General features: G+C 36.8%; 1 protein-coding gene across 1 annotated transcript; it reads left to right on the plus strand.

Moving 5' to 3' along the window:
- Positions 1-3,173: 3,173 nt before the first annotated feature.
- LOC130218984 (nuclear pore complex protein Nup160-like) lies at positions 3,174-7,338 on the plus strand. The gene is made up of 5 exons (XM_056451259.1): positions 3,174-3,275; positions 4,340-4,451; positions 5,633-5,847; positions 6,038-6,048; positions 7,075-7,338. Exons 1-5 carry the CDS (start codon positions 3,185-3,187, stop codon positions 7,336-7,338), a joined length of 693 nt encoding a protein of 230 aa, XP_056307234.1. The 5' UTR covers positions 3,174-3,184.
- Positions 7,339-20,988: the final 13,650 nt, after the last annotated feature.

The raw sequence follows: 20,988 nt of genomic DNA on the forward strand, positions 1-20,988 counted from the left end.
TTCCTCGTGAGATCAAACTGGTTCTTCGTACCTCATTAAACGATATAAGATGATTTGGCAGATCCTGGATCTTTTACTCTTGATAAGATCAAGAGTGTCGAGAGTATTTAGCAATTTACTTAGTTTCACTTTTAGAGGATTTCCTTTAGTAGGCCTATTCAAGTTTCTTAATCATGGCATGACTGGCTGTTTAAATTAATTTAGCATCATAAAAGCATTTTGTTCAAATTTCAGTGTCACCTTTGCTTTGACCCGGACCTAATCCTGTATATATGAAATCAACTACTGCAGGTTTGAGCTTCCAGACCTCTTGCTGTGACAACTCTCTAATGTGTTTTGAAGAACGAAAAGATCCTGGATCGTGTCAAATCGTCAATAACCAAATCCAGCTAATTGAGTAATGCAAGTACGAAGAACGCAATCCAGATTAGCAGATTTTTGTTGCTGTTGGGTTTTGTGGTATGTTCTCTCTCATTGTAGCTTGTTTTCTGCCATGGGATAATAAAGAGGCTATCGGGACCAGGCATGGGCTGGTATAAGTTTCTGATGGTATGATAACCTTGGATACAAATATCACAGTATCTCGATAGTGCTCTAAAGTATATCATTTTTAAATGTCTGGGTAAAAAAACAAAACTCTTTTCTCCCCATTGAACAAAATACATTTTATTTTAGAAAACCTGTATAATATTTTGGATCAGTAAACATGTCAGGCTAAATAATGAATATAAATAATTGACCTTCTGCTGTCTTCGGTAGTTTCAGAAACACTGATTTCTTTACAACACATTTACATTTAGTCTTTTAGCAGACGCTTTTATCTAAAGCGACTTACAAATGAGGACAAGGAAGCAATTTACACAACTATAAGAGCAGCAGTGAACAAGTGCTATAGACAAGTTTCAGGTGTGTAAAGTCTAAGCAAAGCATTAGTAATGTCTTTTTTTTTTGAGAGAGAGAGAGAGGGCACAGTTAGTGGTATAGCCAGAGAGGCCGTTACAGATTAGGAAGGAAAGTGGAGACTAAATAGTTGAGTTTTTAGTCGTTTCTTGAAGACAGCAATTGACTCTGCTGTTCTGATGTAGTTAGGGAGTTCATTCCACCAACTGGGCAGATTGAATGTGAGAGTTCGGGAAAGCGATTTCTTCCCTCTTTGGGATGGAACCACCAGGCGACGTTCATTCACAGAACGCAAGTTTCTGGAGGGCACATATATCTGCAGAAGTGAGAGCAGATAAGAAGGAGCCAAGCTAGAGGTCGCTTTGTAAGCAAACATCAGAGCTTTGAATTTGATGCGAACAGCAACTGGCAGCCAGTGCAAACGGGTGAGTAGCGGAGTGACATGTGCTCTTTTGGGTTCATCAAAGACCACTCGTGCTGCTGCGTTCTGAAGCAGCTGAAGAGGTTGATAGAGTTAGCTGGAAGCCCGGCTAGTAGAGAGTTGCAATAATCCAGTTTGGAGAGAACAAGAGCTTGAACAATGAGTTGAGCTGTATGTTCAGATAGGAAGGGTCGGACCTTTCTGATGTTATAGAGTGCGAATCTGCAAGATCGAGCAGTTCTAGAAATGTGCTCAGAGAAGTTTAGTTGGTCATCAATCGTTACTCCAAGGCTTTTGACCATTTTGGATGCAGTAATGGTTGCCCCAACATTAAAAAAAAAAAACATTAAAAAGACTCTTACAAATACCTTAGGAATGGTATAACACAACTTTTTAGCGGTTTTAAAACCTTAAGTTTTCCAAACCAGGCTAAATCTTGAACTGGTTATCATCCCATGCCTAATCTGGGTTTTACATCATACATTTCAGATTTATAATTGCAAATTTAAGTTTATATATCGTAATTATCTTTTTTCCTTTAAATTCTGTTTAATTCTCATAATATTAATTGCTTTTTATTATTAGCAATTGTATTTTTCCCCCCTAATTTGCAAGAAAAAAGAACATTTAAATCTAAGAGTTAGTATCTAGCAGCTCTTTTTCGCAATTCAGAGCTTGTCTTTCAAGTTTTTTGCTACTTAAAATTATTTATATTCATAAAGTATTGAAATATTTCATAATTCTGACACTTTTTATGATCGAATGGTAACCTTTGTTTTCGTGTGTGAGATTTGCAAGATGCTCATTTGCCAAATATGAATTTAAAACTATATGCAACATTTCACTATTCAGAGTCTTTTATTTGTTTATTTATTGTTTATCCTGTGGTGGAAACAAGCTTTCGTTATCATTAGCGTGATCAGATGGAGATTCACTAAAAATAAAGTTCTGTTATTCAAAGGAAGGAAGTGTAATGGTATAAAAAGGGCATAATTGATAAAAATAGACCTTCAACTGGAGGACCTTTTTTTTTTTTTATATATATATATATATTTATTAATTTTCCTTAAATTTCATATGTTGCTTTTTTTTTGTAAATTACATTTTTGGTGATTTTACTCATATTCAAACTGAAATTAAATAAATGTTTTCTTGTGAAAGAGCTGAAACAAAACAAAAGTAGGCTATATGGTGTATTAATTACCCACAATTGTAATTTTTATTAGTAAAATTGCTAAATAACCATGGGGACACGCACAAAAAACATTTAACAAGCAAAAGGCGTGAACATTTTCTCAGAAGGTGTGTTTTTAGGTCATTAGCAGCAGTATGAAAGTGTTCATCTGGCTTTATTTTTGATTTCCAATGCTATATCGTCAATAAATTCATATCCATATGTCAATTAATCCACTTATATTTTATAAACTATTATAACAGTAAACATGTCTTATTTTGCTCCATTAACAAGAACCAGCATGTACAGTTACATTTTACAACAAAATCACTTCACTTCCTTAACAAGAAGCATTAAATGAGAAAAAAAAATACTAAAAAAGGAGAGGATACATAATTATCAATTTACATACAAATATATATATATATATATATATATATATATAATATATATATATATATATATATATATATATATATATATATATATATATATATATATATATATATATATATATTTATATATATTCAAATTTAGTTATTAACAGAATTTATTAAATGCACTTTTAGTACAGAAAATACATGTATAAACATTATATGTCAGGCTATTTCTCTTTTTTAGCGTACTGGCCCTTTAAGTGTTTGAAAGGCGGAAGCGCGCAGCTCAGTCCCAGCGTGCAGCGCGTGAAGATGGCGGGTGTTCTGGAGCGGAGCTACATTGAGATCTGCGGCTTTGAAAGAGAAACAGTTTCGCGGTTCAGACAGATTACATTAAATCTAGGTACACATTTCCCATTATTAAGCTGTTTTAGACATCTTCTTTTCAGTCAGTTGTGTGTTGAGTGGCTCTGGCGGCTCGTGTGTGTGTGGTGTGACGCGCGGAGAAACTCGGCACGCGCTTCACGCTCAATAACACAAATAACAGCACGTCATTATAAATAATCTGTATTATCCATTTTAAAATTATGCTTTAGAGTTTTATTGATCCCTAAACTACTAATGTGTGAATATAAAACAAACTTTACCTCAAGAAATAACGCGAATGTCCCTCATCAGTGTCATATATGGAATTAAATTCAGATTTATGCCACGCTAATATGTTGTTTTTCTAACATGTTATTGCTAAGTCTAAATCATATTATCCGCCGATGACAATCAACGTTGTTTTACAGTCAATTAACGTTAAATAGCGTTAGTGCTAATGTTGTTTACAGTTCATACTTGCATGTGATTTCACAAGGAATATTTAAAATACCATGGTAAACACTATAGTGAGCATGTCATAAATTGTCACCGAACCAATGTGCGAATATAGGCCGATTTTTGTAGTAAAATGCAGGTTGAGTTAATTTCATTTAATGACTAAGTGACCAAACAATGCAGTCGTAAATATCTGATTAATTGTAATTAAAATGTAGTAAAAATCAGAATAAATAGTTGTGATTTTGGGTTTAATCACAGTTATGCAGCTCGAGTTTAAAAACGTATTGAATTAATTAAAAACATGAACACACAGAAGGATGCTTCAAAAATACACACCAACACACACACACACACACACACACACACACACACACAAAATACTTTTGCTGCTTGTTCAAACAACTTATTTAACATGAGTTAAAAAAACAAAATTTTCCACTTTTTTGGAGGAGCAAATTGTTGATGTTCAGCCCACTTAAATTTGTAAAAAGTTAACCTCATGGATTTGTGATGGGACAACATGAAGGAATTGTGTGGAACCCAGCATTTTTACAGTGTAACAAAATAAAGTGCAAGAGTTTTATATGATCGATATCTTCTGTAATATCTGATGTATATGTTGTTGTTGTTGTTGTTGTGCAGCCGGTGTGGGGGTCTCCTCTGGTGGTGTGAAGTATGCAGACAGTGCTGGTGGATTCTCATATGAGGACAGTGGAAAACTGCTCTCGGTCACCAGCAACAGATTCATCCACTGGTCAGAACTCTTCTCGTCTCAGTTTAAACTGAAAAAATGTGAAGCTACCGTGTCTTTCATTCAATTAGTGTTGTCAAAAGTATCGACCGATCAGTACCTAAAGTTTGAAACGTCAATTTTCTGCAAACATCTGACACTGTTGAGCACTTTTTTTAAACATCGCTGTTCAACAGAAATGACTGCGATTGGCCGTTAAGGTCATCGGTTTTACCCTTCACCCAGAGCAAACACAGGGACAGGGAAACGTTTTTAAAGCTGCGTAGATCAGTGGGTTGCCTGTATTTCAGCTCATTGACAGATCAGCTGATTGACGCGACTTTGAAACACTCCAGTGTCCGTGTATCGTGTGTTTGTATAGTTTAAAATACAAGCATTAATTTGAACTAAATACTTTTTAGTTACATTGTGATTTTTTTTTTCTATGATAATTTTTAATATATTTTTAATTAAATTTTTAATTTATTTTTAATATATGATAGGTTTTATAATATAGGTTCAATTTCATTCATTCATTAATTTTCTTTTGGCTTTAGTCCCTTTATTAATCCGCGGTCGCCACAGCGGAATGAACCGCCAACTTATCCAGCACATGTTTACGCAGCGGATGCCCCTTCCAGCTGCAACCATCACCTGAGAAACATCAATACACACTCATCCACACTCATACACTACGGACAATTTAGCTTACCCTATTAACCTATACTACATGTCCTTTGGTACTGTGGGGGGAAACCGGAGCAAAGTTCAATTTATATTATACATTTTAATTATTAATATTTAAGCTGTAGATCAGAGAAGCCATTTCTTACTGGTTAAAGCGCCCTGGGTGACCCCCCCCCAACAACCACCCACCACCCCCCCCCCCCCCCCCCCATACATCACGTTTTGATGTCCTTCAGGGGGATCAAGCATTAATTAGGCGGGTCAATTCCCCCTCAAACACCCCTGTAATTCGCACCTTGGTTACATTGTAGTTATTCATTATTCGTTCTAATTACTATAGTAAGTGAATGGAACACGTGTAATTACGTCACTTTTATTTAAGTGTTTACCAAAAATCATGTAATAATGCTAATTTTTGACTGGTATTATGGAAATGTACTTCTCCTGTGAGAGAGTGAGTCATTACGCGCTTGTATTTTCTGCCGAATCGTCATTTTCCTCCTCTGTTTCCCTCCCAGGTCCACCTCGGGTGATACGGTGCAGCTTGTTGAGCAGTCGCTGGACACGAATCTTCTGAATAATGCTGTGCGTCTGCATATCCCACAATGCCTCCTTCTGCCCGGAGGCGTTTCCATACAGGAGACGCTCAACAACGTGATTATTCTGATCGTCACCAGCCAATCAGTGCATCGCCTGGTGCTGCCGCATCCCACCCGCATGTACCACACACAGCGTGAGTCACATGACCTCTGCTCTGCTTTCACACCTCCACTAGCTTCAGTTACATAGTCATTCACACAATAGCAGCAACTCATTAATTCGTCTAATTGATGATTTTTTTATCTTTTAAATGTTTGTTTTTCATAATAAACCTGTCGCTTGTAGACATTCCTGACTAGTATGCAGTATCGCTTGTCTTTCAGGGTTCGTACGGGTGCTGGAAATCCTTGAAAATGCTTGATTTTTAATACAGGGTGGGCCATTTATATGATACACCTTAATAAAATGCGAATGGTTGGGGATATTAACGTCCTGTTTGTGGCACATTAGTATATGTGAGGGGCAAACTTTTCAAGATAGGGGGTGACCGTGGGGGCCATTTTGAAGTCGGCCATTTGGATCCAACTTCTGTTTTTTTTTCAATAGGAAGAGGGTCATGTGACACAAAAACTTATTGGGAATTTCACAAGAAAAACAATGGTGCGCTTGGTTTTAACGTAACTTTATTCTTCATGAGTTATTTAGTTATGAAAATTCAAATTAAGAAATTCAAATTCAAAATAAAAATTCGAAATGATTTTCAACAGCAATTACAGTTGCTAATAAATCAGATTAACACAGTTTAAATTCATATTGTTTTGGCATATTATTAGCTCCATATAAGAACCCTGGCGTTTGATTTGCATTGATGCTGTCATCATATGCGCTTTTAGTGTTTGTTAGATGAAATATATTTAATGACGTTTTTTTCTTCAATAGTATGATTTGTTGTGATGCTGTTTTCTAAATTTGCTTAATTTTAAGTAAAGTTTTTAAATAATTTTATTAGCTAATAATTTTATTAGCTGGCACTAACAGTAATCAATATATGTGACATCAGAAAAAAAGTAGCAGAAAAGGAATCTAAATGTACTCCAAAAGTAATCAGATTACCATAATTGTGTAATCTAATGGGCCGTTCACATACAATGCTCTAAAACTGTGAGATGTAGCACTCAGGAATAGTTTATATTATGTTAACATCAAATAAAATCATCGTCATGCCAATTTGTTATGCAAACAGAAGCTCGTAGTGCTCTGAGATCCTCTGATTGGTCCTCTGATTTGGGATTGACATTAATGAGTGATGCTGCATGTAGAGTTGCAATTCCAGTGTTATGGATGTGACTTTGTGGTAAATTGTAACATAATTCCCATGGATGTACTGTGTTAACATGTTGAAGTCATTTCTGTCTCACAGGATCTGGTCACTGAACTCCAGATGCAGTCCATTTTCACAGACATCGGGAAGCTGAATTTAAATGGCCCAGCTCACAGTTACGTTCTCCCGTTCACACAAGGCCCGCAGTCCAGCGCTCCGTCCACGTCTGCGGCCTGGATCAGTCACCAGGGGGAGGCGCTGTTCGCCCTCGCCTCTCCCTCAGGAGGCATCACTGTGGTCACCTTACCAGATTACGATCAGGATGGTACGTATCTACATCTCTATCTGTCATACCCTAAATAAAGTTTCCAAAATAAATACATTTGCATATGAAAAGCTTCATCTGGACACCAAAGCTGTTTAGTTTTGTCTATTAAAGTCTGCATGAAATCAAAATCACAGTGTATTTTTAAAGGTCCCGTGAAATTAGAATAAAAATAGATGTTAGTTTCAGTCTGTAGAGTCAGTTTTAAGGACATTTATTAGACAGTGTGCTTCAAACAGACAAAATTTGTGTTTAGAAGAGATAAAACTTGATAAACGTCCAGTGTGCAGTTTGTCACGTTTTTTTCCCACATCACTTCATAATTCAGTTTCAAATCTTGACCAATCAAAGGCTCTAGTATCTGATATGCCCCCCCCCCTTCAAAATGCTTCTCATTTGCTTTGCGTTTGATGTGTTTGATCCAAGCGGCAACCTCCCGCTCTCCCTCGGGAGCCAAAGGAAGTAACTGAAACTGCAATTCATCAAAATTCCGCTAGTCCTGGCTCCATAATAGAGCAAGTTGCAATTGAGAGTGAGAAAGTGAGTGAGTGAGTGAGTGAGTGAGTGAGTGATTCCCAGTACTGGGTTATGGCTGAAAGGGAATCAAGGGCTGAAAGGGTAAAACATATGCTGGAATAGTTGGTGGTTCATTCCGCTGTGGCGAACTCTGATATAGAAATTAAGCCGAAGGAAAATGAATATATGAATTAATAAATAAAATAAAAATAATAATAATAATAATCTGCTTTTATTTAAATAATAAAATCGCCTGTGAACTGGTGTTTTTCTAATAAGATACAGCTTTGTGAATGATAATTTTGATGTATTTAGTCTTTAATGTGCTTTTAATATCTTAATTCTAGTCAAAGTAACATTCACGGATGCAAACATAACCTCGAAAACATTGAAGATATTACATTAGAATGTATTGAATGAGTGCTTTTGTTTTAATCAAAGACTTGTCATTGAATAACTTTCGATGGGCTAACATCTGATAAAAATAAATAAAAGCATCTAGGCGGCACGGTGGCTCAGCGTTTGGCACTGTCACCTCAAGACAGTGACTTTCAAGAAGGTCAGACATTTCCAATAGTCTGCAGCCCTAATACCCAAACCAAAATAAAGTTAATGCTACGACGGTCGAAACTCGCATCAAAGCTTAACAGAAGGATTAGAATGGGATGGGGGAGAAACTACAGGAGCAGAAACCTGACACAACCTAATCGAACAGATATCGGTGCATGTGTGAGTGTAGTCTCGTCACTGCGCCGATATCTCTTTGACCAAGCTGTGGATTAAAGCTAATAATATCATAAATAATTTCACTTCATGAGACCTCAGTGTGTCGTCATGAGCCTTGATTATTGATTTAAAATCATTTGTAAGTGTTTATTATTAATCTCAAAAACCGGTCACCATTCACTGCCATTATATGAATCACCAAGCACCACAGATTCAGCTCAAAAACCTTCTTTAATGTTCTTTAATGAGAGAAGAGTCACCTAAGATCATCCAAGAGGCCTGTGGGTGAGTAAACAAACAGGAAACTTTCATTTTAGGGGTGAACTATCCCTTTAAGAAGAGTTACGACACACTTTAGCAAGATGGCGCAACATGCTACCCATCAGATTTTGCTGCCAGTGTAAATTTTAATGTAGTGTAATATTAAGCTGTAATATCGCCCCAACCTACCCAATCCCCAACCTCAGAACCATTCAAATACAGTGTTGGTAGCATCATCTGATGGGTAGGATTAAATGTCAGGGCACCGGTCGCTACAACCTGGTCCAGGATAATAATCCTGGCTGTGGATCAAAGTTAATAATAATAATAATATCATAAATAATGTTTAATTTCTTTCACTGACAGATCATTTTGCTTTACAAGACCTCAGCGTGTCATCGGGAGCCACGAATATCGATTTAAAATCATTTGTAAGTGTTTATTATTGATCTCAAAAATGGTCACCATTCACTCCCATTATATGAATCACCAAGCACCACAGATTCAGCTCAAAAATCTTCTTTAATGGGAAAATGGAAACTAGAACTAAATACCATGATTGAGGAGGAGGTTTGGATTGAGGTATGTGAAGGATGTCAGAAAGAAATTAAGTCAATTATGGAAAAAAAATTGATTGGAAAGTAAAAATGAGGTACTTTAATACTCTTTTTGTAATTTCTACATATGTAAAAGACCATCTGTTTCTTGGTGTTGGAGAAAATGTGGTAACATTTGAGACCATACCCACATTTTTTGGGACTGTCCTAAGATTAAAAAAGAAATAGATTGATATTATGGCCTGTTTCCACTGAGTGGTACGGTACGGTTCGGTTTGGTACGCTTTTATGGCCGTTTCCACTGTCAAAAAGCGTACCGAACCGAACCGTACCGTACCACTTTTTCAGCACCCTTTCGAAAGGGTACCAAACACGAGAAAGGGTACCAAAGGCAGAGCCACATGCGCAGCTGAACGCTATTGGTTTACAGAGAGACTTCATTCGCTTACGCAACAAGCCAGAATGAAAACAAAAAACCCGCCATGTTTAAAAAAACACAGCGAGAGATTTTAGCGGAATTATAAATACATATAATAACGGGCCATGGTCGATCTGGGCTCAAACAAACCTTGTCGTCGTCTGGATGAACAGCCACAAAGCCAAGAAGAAGAGCAGATTTACCCTGTGCCCTGTAGTTTTTTACGAGCCAGTCTGAGGCGCGAGCGGTTTCGCTTTCTTGCTAGCGCTCGCGCGCGTCTAACATTATATCTGAAATAACAAACTTCATGAGCTGATGATAATAACCTGCGCTTGATTATTGACGTGCTTTTGAAACCCGATCCTGTCAGACACTGACAAACGCGAGAGTGAAGCGTGAAGAAACAAAGGAGAAGCCGTAGAAAAAAGGAGGCACATTAATACGGGCGAAATGTCTACTTTGTGTAGTTCTTTGTAGTTGGGAACATATCGGGAGACTGTAAGGGGCTGTATGTGTTTATATATGTTTCATTTATTTAGTTATTTAATATAATTACAGACGGTTACGTAGGCTGTTTCGCACTGTCCTTTGATCTGCAGTTATAATCAACTCATGTTCATAGAAAAGTTAGTAATAAACATTTCTACACACGTATTATGTGTAAGAAGCGTCTGTTTTGTGAGAAGAGCTTCTCATATGATATGTGAGCGACCTGTACAGCTTTATTGTAGACATTTCCTCGAGCTAGAATGACTCGACTGAAACTTTGTCATACACCACACCCACCAAAAGGGTACCCTTGTAGTGGAAACACAAGCCTGATAAGGTGACCCGACCAAAACCGAACCGTACCGGAACCGTACCAGTCAGTGGAAACGAGCCATTAGATATAGAAATACCCCTCGATCCAGTTGTGTGCTACTGGGAGCACGGTCCAAAGAAATGTTTAATGAAAAAAAACAAGATTGTCCTAAGGATATCTTACTGATTGCAAAAAAATTATAACAATACACTGGATAGAAATTTCTCCAAAGGGGGTTCAGTGGATTCAGAGACTCAAACAGATCTATGTAATGGAAAAAAAAGGACTCCATGTCTACAAATGAAGACTGATATTTTTTCCTGAAGAGGTGGAAAAGTATTACAACATACTTAGATATGTATATATAGAGGTTACCTAACTTATCACCAATGTAATTTGAAGTAACTACAATGTAACCTGACGTACAAATGTATCCCGTGAAAAGTAATTATGATGGCAGTACTTTTTATTTATTTATTTCTTTTAATTTACATTTCATTCTTATAATATCATTATTTTTTTATGTATTTCTTCAGCTGTACGAGGTTAAATTGTTGGGGGAAGGGGTTGCTCTGAAAAAATATATTGAAAAATCTTAAATAAAAAGCTTTAAAAAAAAAAAAAAAGTTCTTTAATGAAAGAGCAAGAGCCACCTAAGATCATCCAAGATGCCTGTGGGTGAGTAAACTAACAGGAAACTCTCATTTTGGGGTGAACTATGCCTTTAAGAAGAGTTTACGACACATTAATAAGCACCAAGAAACGCACAACTCCATCAATTCATCAGAAATCATTTATGATCTCCATTCCCGTAAGGAATATTCCATCACCAGGAAATGTGCGCAAATTGTCCTGAACATGATCCAAGCATCACACACACACACACAACACACACACACACACACACACACACACACACAGAGAGAGAGAGAGAGTTATGCAGTTTATTATTCAGCACACATCACCCCCTAGAGGACACAGCGCTCCTGCAAAAAACACATGCTGAGGTCTGATGCTGCGGACTGATGCGTCACAGGAGCTGATAAACCGCAAAAGATTAATCAGATCTCCTTATTATTTAAGCTGAAGCAGATTAATCACAAGAAAATCAGGTTTATTTACCTTCAAGGTCAGCTGTGATTTCTCTATGGCCTGAATGCTGGCAGACTGAGACACACTGGCAGCTGCCATCGTCACATCACATCACATCACATCACAGCCCTGAAATCACAAACATCATCATAATTATCACTTTAATGCTGAATATTAATCATTGGGGATGATGAAGCATAACATAAACACTCTGACGCGGCATAAACAGTCTGGTGCATCACACACACACACACACATTACAGCTCAATACTGCTAAATTAGCATCAAATTAATAACAGAAATCACCTAAATAGATAAACTATTCTACACTTATTGGTTTTATAATATAATAGAGCAATATTCGATGTCTGTCAGCTTTATATAGCGGTTTCTGGTTTAGCTGAGACGAAAACAACCACGAATTTAACCTAAATTGCTGTTTACAGCTGGTTATCACCTTATATTTGTGTCCACATGAGAATTAGAAACATATTTGGGGTGAATTAATAATCGTGACCGGTCGTAACGTGTGGTTTAATGTCGCATTATGTGAGAGACAGTGACGCTGTTTGATTAGCCGCTCATCATTCAGGTATCAAAAGTCGCGGTGTTGTTGAAATCGTCGGGGGAAAGCGCGTTATGACGCGGAGAGGTTTATGCGTGGTTTAATCGGCTTTCTTGTTATTAAAACACATCGGAAATGTTTTGATTCCTACCTTTTATTCGCCGCGAGACTGTGGAGCGCTAACTGTCATTTCCGCTTTAATGTCATGGTCATGTGACTCGCCGTGGAGGATCATGGGTGCAGATTCTTTGTAACATCAGGTTGTTGCTAGAAGCGATACAGCTGCGTCGAGAAGTATTTAATATTTAATAACTACGCATTAATTGTATTTTATTATGTTTCCCCCCTACCCAACCCTCACAGTAATGTAAAAACAGTCATATAAGCAGAAATAATTATATTAATTATTAAAATTACTCACTAAATTGTGTTTTATTAACATCTACAACTATCAAAAACCTTCACAATAAGGTAAAACAGTAATTATAAGCGAAAATAATTATATTATTTATTAATTACTGATTAAATTGTGTTTTATTAACATCTACAACTATCAAAAACCTTCACAATAATGTAAAAACAGTAATTATAAGCAGAAATAATTATATTATTTATTAAATTACTGATTAAATTGTGTTTTATTAACATCTACAACTATCAAACCTTCACAATAATGTAAAAACAGTAATTATAAAGGAGTAGTTATATTATTTATTAATTACTGATTAAATTGTGTATTATTAACATCTACAACTATCAAAAACTTCACATTAATGTAAAAACAGTATTATAAGCAGAAATAATTATATTATTTATTAAAATTACTCATTAAATTGTGTTTTTAATTAACGTCTAACAACTATCAAAACCTTCACAGTAATGGTAAAAAACAGTAATTATAAGGAGAAATAATTATATTATTTATTAAATTACTTATTAAATTGTGTTTTATTAAATGTCTACAACTATCAAAACCTTCACAGTAATGTAAAAACAGTAATTATAAGGAGAAATAATTATATTGTTTATTAAAATTAACTCATTAAATTGTGATTTATTAACGTCTACCCCTATCCCAACCCTTACAGTAATGTAAAATATTTAATTATTGTTGTTCAGTTCCACAAAAGCTATTCTATATTGATGTGAGTATCCACAGCTGTATCTCTTCTAGACTTCACTGTAGCATCATTTGGTGATTAGTAACTTTTACATTCTTAAATAGAGATTTTTTAAAAAAATAAAACTGTAAGGAAATTAATAATAAAGTTACAATAAAGTTGACCTTCTGTAGTAATTATTCACCAAAATATATAACAAAAATGAATTGCTCTGCCTTTCTTCTTCTGGATTCAACTGTAAACTTCTTAAGACTCGTCATTTTAGTGAAGTCTTTAATTTGTGATGTATCACTGGGTGTCATTCTTGCTTGTTTATTGTTTTTAACTGTTATGGGGTTTTTATTATGCGAGTTGTTTATTCTGTTTTTGCTTAATTCTTATTTTTGTTTTGTATACTTTGTAATTATGAATAAAATGTATTATTAATTTACAGTATAAGCCAAGTGCATTGTAATTGTAATACCAAAAAATTAACAGCAGTCATACTTTACCTTTTTCGGTGGATTAGTAATTTAAAAGCAGTAGCTCATTACAGCGCACAACACATTAAATGCAAGAATACAATACATTACATTTAAAAAGTAACTTCCCCATCACTGCCTGTCTGATTTGTGTATAAACAACATCTGTTCAAGGCCACACTGCTCAGCCATGACAGGTTTTTTTCACGATTTCTCTCTCTTTACTGTCTTGTACTTTTAAAGTCAGCATGAAATCGAAACGCGCTCTTCTTTTTGTATATGTAAATAGTAGTGCACTTCTTAGTTTGTAAAAAATGTCTTTGCGCTTAAAATATTTCATCAAATAAAACCTCTTCCTCTTCGAAACGACTTCACTTTTGGTCACATGGAATGCCTTTTGGGCGGGGCTAGCAGTCATTCAGGGTGGGACTATCAGATTTTAAGGTGGGGCTATCAGTCCTTTAGGGTGGGGCTATCAGTCATTTAGGGCAGGACAATCAGTAATTTAAGGTGAGGCTATGAATCATTTAGGGAAGGACTATCAGTCCTTTAGGATAGGACTATCAGTCATTAGGGCGGGACTATCAGTCATTTAGGGCAGGACTATCAGTCATTTAGGGCGGGACTATCAGTCATTTAGGGCAGGACTATAATTCATTTAGGGCAGGACAATGAGTAATTTAAGGTGAGGCTATGAATCATTTAGGGCAGGACTATCAGTCCTTTAGGATGGGACTATCAGTCATTTAGGGCGGGACCACCAATCATTTAGGGTGAGACTATCAGTCATTTAGGGCGGGACTATCAGTCATTTAGGGTGGGACTATCAGTCATTTAGGGCAGGACTATCAGTCATTTAGGGCGGGACTATCAGTCATTTAGGGCGGGACTATCAGTCATTTAGGGCGGGACTATCAGTCATTTAGGGCGGGACTATCAGTCATTTAGGGCGGCACTGTTAGTCATTTAGGGCAGGACTATCAGTCATTTAGGGTGGGACTGTCAGTCATTTAGGGCAGGACTATCAGTCATTTAGGGCGGGACTATCAGTCATTTAGGGCGGGACTATCAGTCATTTAGGGCAGGACTATAATTCATTTAGGGCAGGACTATCAGTCATTTAGGGCAGGACTATCATACATTTAGGGCAGGACTATCATCATTTAGGGCAGGACTATAATTCATTTAGGGCAGGACTATCAGTCATTTAGGGCAGGACTATCATACATTTAGGGCAGGACTATCAGTCATTTAGGGCGGGACTATCAGTCATTTAGGGCGGACTATCAGTCATTTAGGGCAGGACTATAATTCATTTAGGGCAGGACTATCAGTCATTTAGGGAAGGGCAATTATTCCTTTAGGGCGGGACTATCAGTCATTTAGGGCGGGACTATCAGTCATTTAGGGCAGGACTATCAGTCATTTAGGGCAGGACTATCAGTCATTTAGGGCGGGACTATCAGTCATTTAGGGCAGGACTATCAGTCATTTAGGGCAGGACTATCAGTCATTTAGGGCAGGACTATCAGTCATTTAGGGCGGGACTATCAGTTTTAAGACGGGGCTGTCTGTCTTTTGGGGCGGGACTATCATACATTTTGGGCAGGACTATCAGTCATTTAGGGCGGGACTATCAGTCATTTAGGGCAGGACTATCAGTCATATAGGGCGGGACTATCAGTCATTTAGGGTGGGACTATCAGTCATTTAGGGCAGGACTATCAGTCATTTAGGGCGGGACTATCAGTCATTTAGGATGGGACTATCAGTCATTAAGGGCAGGACAATCAGTATTTAAGGTGAGGCTATGAATCATTTAGGGCAGGACTATCAGTCATTTAGGGCAGGACTATCAGTCATTTAGGGCGGGACTATCAGTCATTTAGGGCAGGACTATCAGTCCTTTAGGATGGGACTATCAGTCATTTAGGGCGGGACTATCAGTCATTTAGGGCGGGACTATCAGCCATTTAGGGCAGGACTATCAGTCATTTAGGGCGGGACTATCAGTTTTTAAGACGGGGCTGTCTGCTCTTTTGGAGCCGGACTATCATACATTTAGGGTGGGGCAATCAGTTCTTCAACGTGGGGCTGCCGGTCCTTTAGGGCAGTGGTTCTCAAACTTTTAAACCCGCGACCCCCATTGTAAGATCGTCAAGAACTCGCGACCCCCCACTACCAAAGCATATACAAACAATAAAATAGCTTTTTTTTTAAGCTGTTCACATATTTTAACTATATTTACTATAGATTACAGGGCTTCGAAATTACATTTTGCTTGGTAACACTGGTGCTTCTAACTTTAAAAATGTAGACGCACTAGCCAAAATTTAGTGGCTCCCACCAATTATCGCACTGTTACTACAAGTTTTATAAACACATTTAATGCATTTGAAAATCAACACTAATCAAACTAACAAGCAAAAAAATAAATATGCATGCGTGAGGAAAATATGTCTCAATGAAATCCCGTTATCACAAGAAAAGACATTTTTATAACATAATTGAGTGACCAAAAGATACACGGACGGATATCCCAAAAGATATCCCACAGACTTTACAGTGAATGCTAGTTATTTCATAGCAGACTTGAAGCCAATGGAGGTCTTTTATCCACTCTTCAATAGTATAGCTGGTGGATTAACATTCAGCACATGATCAGTAATCAGATGTGCCAATATTTGTAGCTTTAGGTGTTTCTAAGACAAAATCTGTCGGTGTTGTTTTCATTCTCTCGTCTTCAGCGCTTTACATTTTCGCGGTTGTAGCTCCTGTCATCTGAAGACAGGAGGCGTTGACTGAGTGATTGACAGCTTATTTTAACCAATCATTCGTGTTCAGTTCTTAGAGCAGTGGGCCAATAAGAAGAGCGCGAAGGCGGGGCAAGCGTTGAAGGCTTTGTTTACTGCGGCAAGTTGACATGACAACAGTTTTAAACTGTTTCCTGAGCGCTGCGTTCCAAGTACAAAGATGCATTCTGCCCGAATGTGTCCTAAATACTTTATGAATCAGTAATATCTTTTTAAAAATCTGAAAATATTAACTTTCACTTGTAATACTGAAAATATTTATTATAATCACTGAAAATTACACAATTTTTAAATAACTCTCGCGACCCCTTGAAATTATTCTGCGACCCCCGCAGGGGTCGCGACCCCCAGTTTGGGAACCACTGCTTTAGGGTAGGACTATCAGTCCCTTAGGGCAGAACTATAGTATTTAGGGCGGACTATTAGCTTTTAGGGCGGGGCTATCTGTCTTTTGGGGAGGACTATCAGATATTAGGGCGGGGGCAATCAGTTCTTCAGAGTGGGGCTGCCAGTCCTTTGGGGCGGGACTATCAGTTCTTTAGGGCCGGCTATCATTTCATTTGGGGCGGGGTTATCAGTTTTTTAGGGTGAAGTTGTCAGTGCATTAAGACGCTAATATCAGTTTCCTTTCTGCACTGCTTTCGTCTATCATTCTTTTGTTTAGTTTTTTTAATGCTTATATTGGGAAATTATTGCTTAAAATGGAAATGGAGATAAATATTTTTATTGATTTATGTATGTTTAACTTTAACTGGAGTGATGTTAAAACGAAAAAAGTCCTAATGAATATATATCCCAAAACAACTAGCACCATTAAATGTACTGGCTGCAATGGGTAGGATTGGACGGTATAAAGGTTTCAATGAAATTTGAAGTGAAAACCATTAGACTATTCTGTGTTGGTTCTATATATGTTTTCCAGCAGGGTGAGAGTAGATGTATGTGTATTGAACAGGTGTCTGGGTGTTTTATTTCGTCCTATGGCTGTAGTTTTGGGCCCTCTAGAACCACCCGTGATCCTGAAGAGCCTCCGAAGTCATGTAACCCACGTAAAATGACTTACACGCGCACGCATGCGCAGTGGCGCCCCAGCCTAATGCTAACGCTACCACACACTGATTTGCAAGCGGCCCCAGATAGCAACAAAATAAACCCGCAAATAACTTTAACTGCGAGATTCACACTTTAATGTGAACTGCAACTTTACATCATTATACGCTATGGTGGGCGGTTAAACCTGCTTTATTGCCTGTTAGCGTGCGGCTACGGGGCGAAAGAGGGGAAGATTATTTGGCGCTCGGTACCGACTTGTGCTAGTTTGGCTAATGTTTCTATCTCTTCATAAAGTTAACACGTAAAACTTGTGATAATATGTGGAATATCAAACGAATGAAAAACAACCCATCCTGACTGACCACGAGCTATCGTAAGTATTTCCCCTCAGTTTATGTAAGAGAGTTTGTTTATTTAGCTAGTCTTATCAGCTGTGTGTGGTTAGCTGGGCTAAGTTAATCCAGTTCAGTAGATGCGTTCAATAGAGACGTGAATGACACTACAAATGTGAGTCTGTCTAGAAACTTTATGTGTATTTTTTTAAAACGATTTGTTGAGTGTTTATTATGTTTCACTTTGTGTCCTTGTCATTTGGTCAATGTTTATCTTTTTAAGTTTCGTGTTGAGTTAACTTGAATGTATTAAGTTGAAGTGAAACTAACGCAACTGAAGTACATAGTTTGCTCCTTCACCGCTCATTAATAAAGTTAATAGTTATTATTTTACAGAAATAATAGGAGTAACTGCAAAATAGGTCTTAGACAGATAATCCCTGTGTCATAATCCGTAAAAATATCAAATAATTTGCCTTTTTATGACTAGGTGTCAAAATGTCATATGACAAAACACACAACGTAATATTATTTTATGAAAATAAAGTCATTTTAAAATATGTATTTAGCTTTTGTTGTTAAATTAAATAAACATTACATGTGAAAACCGTCATTTTTCATTTATTTCTGGGTGCTATTTTTGGTGTCTGCATCAAATAAAATGAGCAGAAGCGGTTTAATAAATGTAGAAAACATATTAAATGAAAGTTAAGTTTCTATTTCACTATTTCTAATGATTTTGTCAAGATTAATGTTAATTGTGGGTTAAATAATGTTATGTAGCATAACATATATTAGGGATGCTCCGATCAGGATTTTTGCAGCCGATACAGAGAACCGATTCCTTGTCATGGTGATCGGCTGATACTGATTCTGATTCTTTAAGATTTATGGTACAAGTGACTCAATTCTGATTTTTTTTTCTCTCATGTGGCACAGATCGGATATGGCCCATGTACATGTAAGCAAGAAGAAATCACATGGATTCTGACTCAAATCAGATTCAGAACCTTGTTCATATGTGGAAATTTATCCGATGTGAATCAGATCTGTGCCCTCGAGTCAAATTTTTTCAAAATAAGACCAAAACACATTATACATCATAGGGTTGGGCGATGTTGGCAACGTACAATGTCTAATGTGAAACATTGCGATGGACGATGGCGTCGTCGCCATTGGGGAATTAATTATTTATGAATAATTCATTCATTCATAACGAATTATTTATTTGTAGCCCACTGTTTCAACTACCTGACCCGCATGGTCTTTGATTTACCCATAAATAAATATAGATAAGTTACACACAAATTAGCACCTGTCAATCACTTTTTCCACAGGACTCTGGTGTGTCTAGAGTGTAAGCAGGTAGATCGGATTTTCACCTGTCAATGCGTGTCATTAAAAACCAAAGATAATGACGTCAACTTTGACGCTTTCATTTCAGAACAGACTTCAGCAGAGTCCCAAACCTTAAATCTCATACACGAGGATTAAAAACAGCTTTTATATTGTTATGTAGCACAAATATTTAAGCATGTTAACGAGAGAGCGTAATATTGACCACTTAAACAATATAAACTACAATAAAACTGGCATACGTCACATGCATAAATCACGCCATGGATGTTACATTAAGATGCCTACTGGTTTAAAAAGGCCTAGATTAAAAGATGGCGGCCAAATGAGAACGTTTCTGTCATAAACTATAGCAAAACAGCTTATCAAGAAGAATAAAAAAAAATGTAAACCGTACAAACAGATTAAAAGCAGACAATCGAGTTACTTTTAAATGATGATGTAAGCAGAAATAGCATACAGTCACAATCAGAATTGACCATCAAGATCTGCAGTGTAAATGCAGCCTATATAACTTTGCCATCGCATAAATACAATTACCCTTTAAGAATGAGATCTCGCCTTACCTAAGATAATAAGTGAAGGATGTTGCATACATGTAATGGTCAGAAGCAGCTTCACAAAAAAAAAAAAAAACAGATAAAAGAATGGTAAGTAAAATGGCTAACAATACAATTTGGAAACATTGCTCATGTGTTGTAGCGCTGCTGATTTATAGCAGCACTTGTGCATCTTCCTCTGTCTGTAAACTCGTACACACACTTGCGATCGGTTCGTGAGATCGACCAGATCAACAAGAACCGATTGAGACGTAAATATGGATTAACGGCCGATACTGATCTCTGGCGATCTCTTTACGAGTCACTTTTAAAAGATGATGTAAGCAGGTCAGCAAAAAAATAGCATACAGTCACAATCAGAATTGACCACTAAGATCTGCAGTGTAAAATGCAGCCTATATAACTTTGCCATCGCATAAACACAATTACACTTTAAGAATGAGATCTCGCCTTACCTAAGATAATAAATAAAGGATGTTGTATACATGTAATGGTCAGAAGCAGCTTCACAAAAAAAAAAAAATAAATAAATAAATAAATAAAACAGATAAAAGAATGTAAGAAAAATGGCTAACAATACAATTGGAAACATTGCTCATGTGTTGTAGCCCTGCTGATTTATAGCAGCGCTTGTGCATCTTTCTCTGTCTGTAAACTCGTACACACACACTTGCGATCGGTTCGTGAGATCGACCAGATCAACAAGAACCGATTGAGACGTAAAATATGTGATTAACAGCCGATCCGGATCTCTGGCAATCGATTAGAGCATCTTTAACATATATTATTATAGTAATATAATTATAGTAATAAAATGACGACATACTTGACCTGTAACTGTTAAAATATAGAAAGGAATACGTCATCATGTATATTTAATATGATTGAAAACATCAAATAATTATTATTCTAATGTTTAATTTTGCCATATAAACTATTGTCGAACTGAATGAGATTTTATTTGTTGTAAATCACTGTAATAAATTATATAAAACCTTTTAAGGTATTGCAAATATACATCTGTGTAGATCTGTGGCACAAATGTTTCGCTGTAT

Source organism: Danio aesculapii, chromosome 25 (genome assembly GCF_903798145.1).
Source record: "Danio aesculapii chromosome 25, fDanAes4.1, whole genome shotgun sequence".
Classification (NCBI taxonomy): domain Eukaryota; kingdom Metazoa; phylum Chordata; class Actinopteri; order Cypriniformes; family Danionidae; genus Danio; species Danio aesculapii.

Excerpts from the sequence above, each read along its gene's own strand:
- LOC130218984 (XM_056451259.1), top strand. The coding sequence starts at position 3,185 with ATGGCGGGTGTTCTGGAGCGGAGCTACATTGAGATCTGCGGCTTTGAA. Across the intron at positions 3,276-4,339 it reads ACAGATTACATTAAATCTAG|CCGGTGTGGGGGTCTCCTCT; the intron begins GTACACATTTCC and ends GTTGTTGTGCAG. Across the intron at positions 4,452-5,632 it reads AGCAACAGATTCATCCACTG|GTCCACCTCGGGTGATACGG; the intron begins GTCAGAACTCTT and ends TTTCCCTCCCAG.